The sequence below is a fragment of the Poecilia reticulata genome, chromosome 14, assembly GCF_904066995.2.
Source record: "Poecilia reticulata chromosome 14, P_reticulata-male-v2, whole genome shotgun sequence".
NCBI classification, from domain to species: domain Eukaryota; kingdom Metazoa; phylum Chordata; class Actinopteri; order Cyprinodontiformes; family Poeciliidae; genus Poecilia; species Poecilia reticulata.
Genome location: NC_088843.1, coordinates 8537887 through 8544601, shown reverse-complemented (window position 1 = coordinate 8544601; position 6715 = coordinate 8537887). Strand labels below are relative to the sequence as shown.

General features: G+C 38.1%; 1 protein-coding gene across 1 annotated transcript; it reads right to left on the bottom strand.

Moving 5' to 3' along the window:
* Window positions 1-2500: 2500 nt before the first annotated feature.
* On the bottom strand, window positions 2501-6499 carry angptl5 (angiopoietin-like 5). The gene is made up of 8 exons (XM_008427128.3): window positions 6276-6499; window positions 4996-5167; window positions 4804-4907; window positions 4620-4713; window positions 4237-4340; window positions 4045-4165; window positions 3707-3892; window positions 2501-3635 (listed from the first exon to the last, which is right to left on the bottom strand). The coding sequence occupies exons 1-8, from the start codon at window positions 6330-6332 to the stop codon at window positions 3316-3318; spliced, it is 1158 nt and encodes a 385-aa protein (XP_008425350.1). The 5' UTR covers window positions 6333-6499; the 3' UTR covers window positions 2501-3315.
* Window positions 6500-6715: the final 216 nt, after the last annotated feature.

The following is a 6715-nucleotide window of genomic DNA, read 5'->3' as shown; positions in this document are numbered from 1 at the left end:
CGCTCCTACTTTCCACTGATCTCTGTCAAGTGTGGGAAAAAAAACACACACACTTAAACATATATTCCTGAGACATGTAAATGAAATTTGCGCGTGCCGTTTTCAGTAAATTTTCTCTATTTTAGAAAATCGTTGCCTCGTCTCTTGACTGGAGCTCGTTCTCATTAAAAGTTGCGACGCATTAAAAAAAAAACCTTAAAAGCTGAAAAGAATCTGATTAAACTGAGCCTCTGATGTCTGATAGTCAGAGAGAAAACTGCCTTTTAAGGCGCTGATTGCTGAAGATTAGTCACTTTGGACATTTCATGCTATGAGAGCGTTAGGCGGTTTCAAGGAAGAGGTCTAAACACTGACGAATGTCACCAGTAAGAGTTTTTGTTGAGACTTCCTCCACAGAGCAGAACAGAGCCGAGATCTGGACGTAAACACTGTCAACCCAAACATACACAATCTGATTGGGGGGAACACAGAGTGCAAAGCACCTGGATGAGCTTCGTTCTCTATCTGTGTCTGCCTGTGTATTGATGGATGCTGCCAATATATGCACATACATACCAGACCACACAAAGAGCCAGAGTTCCTACAGTGTTATCAGCTGCGTTAATAAACCTTTATCATGCAAACGGACACAAACAGAAAGTAAATTACGTGTTCCTGCGTGCAGAACCAAACAGGAAGACAGAGGTGGGATAGTACTGAGAAGAATGCAGACTCCTCAAACGAGCACTCTGGTCTTTGTTTCAAAGCTAAAGTAACTCATGTGCTTCCACGCAACAGCTCTTCTTTTAGGTTGAGTATACACACCAAGCAGTAAAAGATAAATAAGGCTGTAAAAAAGCAGCTGAAACCTTGTCCGATTTTTCTATTCTTCCTTTTTTGTCATGTTCAACGTTTTCAGATCACCAAACAACTATTAACGCCAGGCTAATATAACCTCTGTTAATACAGGAACATTGTTCAGTTACGAAGGGAAAAAGGTGAATCTTACCGACTGTGTTAAAAAAGTTTCATATCCAGATCTGCACAAAATCCAGTGTTACTTAAAATGGGAACTGAAGTGAATACATTCGAATTTTATCAAAACATCTGCTAGTCGAAAGGTGCACTCAATGCTTCAGAAATCTGGTTGTAACCTTTTCAGACTGATGGATATCAATCTGTTCTTAAATGTCTTTATATCAGGGCATGACGTGTAGCTACAGAAATATTTTGTCCTATTTTATGTTGACTCTTTTTAAGGGATTTTCTGATCCTACAGATACTTAAATGACGACAGCTTACCAGTGATGTGGTTAATCACTGTTCATTCATGTTTTATTAAAGGTGTATGGTTTCTTTTTTCAGACAAGACCAGATCAGCTTGGATATGTACCTGAACTGTGCTTTGTATTTACTCAGATTATCTCTGTCTGATATTAATTTTCTTTTTAGGATCTCAATCATTTATGGAGGGGTTTTTTTTCATATCTAAAAAAAGGCGTTTTCTATTTACATTGGAAAACCAGATGTTGAGCCTTCCGGATGTGCGGTGGTAAAAGTTGTGCTAACATTGAGCTCTGTAAGATTTCAAATAAAACTTTATGGTCCTTTAGCCCTCTGATGTCACACCTCTTACATAACAGACGCTTTAATGGAAAAGTTTTTGTAAACTAGGACTTAAATGGATTAACTGTAAATAATAAATATGTCTTCTTTCTGTTTTTTTTTGTTTCAATAACAATAAGAACCTGCTTGGTGTAGACTGTGCGATAAAGAGTCGTGTTTATATGCATGTGGGTCATTTTGTATGTTATCAGCTGAGGATCTCAGTACAAACATAAAAAGCTTTAAACACAAATTTTAACCACTATTACTGAACATTTCTTAAAACAACTCAATTCTGATTCTTGATTGTTTGTTTGTTGCTTTTTTTGTTTGTGCAGTTAAAATGAACCCTCCCGACCCCACTAAGGGACAAGGGAGTAAAGAAAATGGATGGATGGATGGATGGATGGATGGATGGATGGATGGATGGATGGATGGATGGATGGATGGACAGTTAAAATGTTTAGATTGGGGTCATTAGCACCACCTGCTGGACTGAATTGGTTCTTTTTTTTTATCAAAATCTGTTTCACCTGTTGCTGCTTCTCTCAAATTACAACCGCAGTAAGTACACTAAACAACTTTTATGTTAAACACAGTTTAAGACATTTACTCTGAGTTGTAAATAACGACAGTGTTACTTTTATTTTGTAATAACTGCACTAAAGTTAGTAAGAACTGATAGTATCACTTTGCTGTTCTGGTTGGGTAATTTTGACACAGCTAATTCCGTATATTTTTGCTCTGATTTGATCAAATATATTTAATTTAATATTATTTAAGTGTTTAGACTTTTAATTAGGTTCTAAAATAGTGGAAGGTTCACCCTTCATGTCAGGTATAGACAGTGAATTTTTAGAAATTATTTATGACTTCCTTACCATCAAACTTTCAACAAAACTTAATCTACGACATATACATGCAGAATGACTTTATTGTCCACTTGTAATATGTAAAATCTTAAAATCATATTAATAAAAACCAACTATAAAAAGCTTTGGCTTGACTGTTTTCATTTCCTCTAGATGAATAAGTAAATGGTGACGGGATTCATGTATGTTATTGCAGTTTTCCTTAACTAACATTTACATTCAAATATAACAAATAAAGACAGGTTACATAGAAACATTTATGGCAATTAAAAAGAACTAGCACAGTTTAACAAAAATCACAGAATTTATGTGCACATCAGGGATTTCTACTTGTAACAGTGGTCAAATGGCATTTGTGGCATAAATTTGTCCTCTTCAGACAAAACAAAATTAGCTGTAGTAATAGTTTAATATCATAATTATAGTACACATTCTTTAGCACTAAATAACAATAATTTTGCTGAACTTTGAGGTAATCTTCCATAACTTTTGCAGAACTTCAAAGAGACTTTTCCAAAACTCATCAGCTACGTCCATGGAATTTGAATGGAAATAAAGAAAAAGCACCAAAAAATGTTTGAAAAGTACTTGGTAGATTTCAGAAAAGTTCCAGAAAGTATCTCAGGAGTTTCAAGAAAGCGTGATTAAAAAAAAGCTCTTAAAAGTATCTGCCAAGATTCATGAAAGTTTCAGAAAGTGCTTGTTAAGTTCCTGAAAGTATCTGCTAAGTTTTAGAAAGGGTCTTTGAAAGTATTATCTAAGTTCAAGTATAAGTTGTAATATTTTGCACTACCGAATATTTGCTGTGTTAGTAAAATTGTCGGAGGCCCATCAATGCTTCATCCTTCTTCTTTAGGTGTCAGTTGTTGGTTGCAAGCCTTCTGATCTTCATTGTAACGGATTTGATGGCGTAAGGGACTCCACTCTGCCTCCAGGTGTCCCAAAGGATGCGTGTCCTCTTCCCTTGGTTCTGTTCCCCATCTTCGGGGGAGCCGTTGAGGTTCGCCAGTCCGCACTGGTTGAACCACCACCCTGTGTGGTTGTGCAGGATGCTGCAACTCTCCACCGTCCTGTTGGCAAAGCTGCATGACGGGTTGCAGCCGTCGTTGTCCACATCCGAGGCGCTAAATGGAGCTGTGTCCTGGTTCTGCTCCTGCTCATAGCCACGGAAAGCATCACCTGAGCAAAAATAATGCCACATATCAAACGGTTTGAAAAGAAATGTAGATGTCTTCCTTGTTTTGTCATACCAGCACTGCCTGCATATCTGCCCAGGTGGATTCTGAAGAACTGGGTTTCATTGTCAAGGCGGAAGTCATCATAGGAAGCATAAGACGTGACATCGTTGTTGGACACTAGAGCGATGTGAAGTTGGAAGCGAGCATCTTTCTGGTTGACGATGTGAAAAACCTTCTTCAGACCCAACCAGTGTTCTCCTATAGAACCAAAGAAGGAGAAATTTGATGAGGATCAAACTCCGCTGCAGCTTTAGGCTTCTCGCGGCTTGATAAATAGGAGAAAGAGTTGAATGAAAAGGCTTTAAGGTAAACCTGATTCTTTAATGATAATGAATGCATGTATGCGCAACCTGCAAGGTTTCCAAATCCATCAAGGTAATCAGCCCAGGATCGTTTGAAGTCATTCAATCCATCAGTCCTCCTCTGCATCACTGTCCAGCCGCCTTCCATGTAGTCCATCTCACAGAACACCTTAACAACATTTGTTTAGGTTTTAATGATGGAAATTAGCCAAACGGGGAATGCCTAAGTTAATTTTGTACCTCAAAAGAAGAGTCTGTTTCTTCTGGATGGATTATGTAAATACCACTGGGGATCTTTGGGACGACTGACATCAGGCTCTCCTTGATGTCGCTGCAGTCTCGTCCTGATCAAAATCATAAGCGATCAAATTCAAGAAAATATTTGAGCCATTGTTGTTAACAACTAAAGGGGTTCTTTGATGAAAATCTCACTTTGCACATTAACATTTCTTATTTACATATGACTTTTAATTCCTTCTTTACCTGATTTAGATATGATGCCTTACACTTTTTCACATTTTGTCCCATTATATCCACAAATTTAAACGAATTTATTTGGATTTTATCGAAGATAGAAAATAACCCTTCGGTCTGCATGTTGTATAAGGGAGCCTGTGTGTTACCGTGGGACTGAACAGGTTTTATCGAGTACATCTCAGCGTTGCTTCTCTGGACCTCGGAGCTGAGCATCTGCACTTTGCTCATCAGTTCCGAAACCTGGAAATGTGACACAGCAGCGCTCACTACTGGCCAGCTAATTCCTTTAAAGTCTCTGCGTCAAACCAGAAAATTCTGACCAGGTTTTACCTGTCCGCTCAGGACATCTAGGCCTCTCTGCTGCTCCTCGATCACATCCCTGATTAGCTTTCGGGTGCTACGTCCAAATGCCAGCAGGGACTGCTGCAGCTGGCCTGCACACATGCAAACAGACATGCTTAGTGAGCAGCCAATATTGATGAGAGAGCTATCAGTACTACAAGGACAAAATAGAAACTTCACCACAAATTGAGTGTTTTTCATCCCGGAGGAGTTTGACGGTGATGTCACATGGGATGGAGCACGCATCGTGACCTTTGGTCTGCCTGAAAGCTCTTTGGTCTTTGACAGGCGAGTCAGAGAGTTCCTCACTTACAGGCTCTGATTGGTTTAAATGGCCAGCTGTACCTTCAGTCTACAGGTAAACAGAAGAATGCAGTTTGATCAGATAGCACACAGACTGCCTGCGGTCAGAAAAGCACTGGAACGTTTTACCCTCATTTTTATGTTAGGTTAAATGTTACAAGATATTTCTATTTATTTTATAACTTTTTTGAAAAACTCCTCATTATACTGGAAACCAGGCATCTGCTGGATAATATTTATTCTGCTTTTTCAAAGTTTGAGCCTCTAATTTACAGAGTTGCTAGCAATATTACACTGTCAAAGTATAATAAGCAAATAAAAGACATCTTTGTCATTTCACCTCTTTGCTTTTTGCTACATCGGCAGTTTTACCTATGTTGTACCCAGAAAGATCATTTTCAGGGTACAACCAGGTGTAAATTTGTATCTTTGGGATATTTAAGAAGTGGTTTGGAGTAGCTTCAAATACTAATCAGTAGTCTTATGAAAGTGACTGATAGGGTCAGTCATTGGTAATGCTCTGTAACATTAAATCCTACTGAAATGCAACAAGAGATTTGAGTTTTTTGTCTTTTTTAATCTATAAAATTCAAAAAAGCTATTTACTGATGAGACATACATTATTATGCTTTAGTTAAGTTTACTGGAATAAAATGGTTGGTTTACAGACATAAAAGTGAATAAGATTGAGAATAAATAGCAAAGCATGGGGGCATAAAATGACTAAGAAGCAAACGAATCTGGAGCTCACTGGGATAAATAGTAGCTGGGATACAAATTTGTTTAATTATAAGGTAAAAATAGCATTAGACATTATAATGTCTGAGAATGTCAAAAGCACAATTTCCTTAGACCTTAATTTAAATATCCTAGATTAAAATATTGAGTTTTTCTAAAGGGATAAAGTTTTGACAAAACATCCTTCATATATAAAACCGTGTTTATCTCAATAAAATATAAAATGGGCTCTCTAACTTTCTATTTTCTTATAGGATATAAATGTTTTCTTCAAACAATGACAAACAGAATAAAGCAGCTTGTTTGGGCCTCTCGCTGACAGCTTTCTTCATTACTCGGCCTTCCATAAATCCTAATAAATGTTTCCCAATACAGAAATGCAAAAAAAGATTAACAACTTTCAACATGCATATACATACTGTGGAGGAAACCAGCTGAGGCAGGAGCAGCAGGAGGACAGTCGTTGCCCACATCATCCCAGTCCAACTGTGATTACTTCCTCACAAAGCGAGGGGGCGGAGCTCTTCCCACCAGCTTCTTCATTTATACCTATTTTTTTCCACAAACTGTCCACATCTACTGTTTGTAGTCCAAACCCCTTTTCACTTTCTCCTCAGTTCCTCTCACACGTGACAGTGGGAGTGACTGGGTGATGCTACTCCCACTTTCTTGTAAACTCCCATTACGTCAGACGAGTTAAAGAAGGGTGTTAATGAAAATCTGATTATGTTCCCCAGAAGGAGCTGAATGTGCAGATTTTTAGTTTCGTGTTGGAGTTATTACTTTCCTATGTGGTGTGTCTCTCAACCAGGCATTGTTGTTTTAAAGGTTACATCCTGCCGCCAGCATGAGAAACAGA

What these genes read in the sequence shown, in the direction of transcription:
- angptl5 (XM_008427128.3), bottom strand. Translation starts at nt 6,332, where the DNA reads ATGATGTGGGCAACGACTGTCCTCCTGCTGCTCCTGCCTCAGCTGGTT. An exon ending in AAACAGACTCTTCTTTTGAG is followed by an intron (nt 4,166 to 4,236) that starts GTACAAAATTAA and finishes AATGTTGTTAAG; the next exon opens with GTGTTCTGTGAGATGGACTA. An exon ending in CAGATATGCAGGCAGTGCTG is followed by an intron (nt 3,636 to 3,706) that starts GTATGACAAAAC and finishes ATTTTTGCTCAG; the next exon opens with GTGATGCTTTCCGTGGCTAT.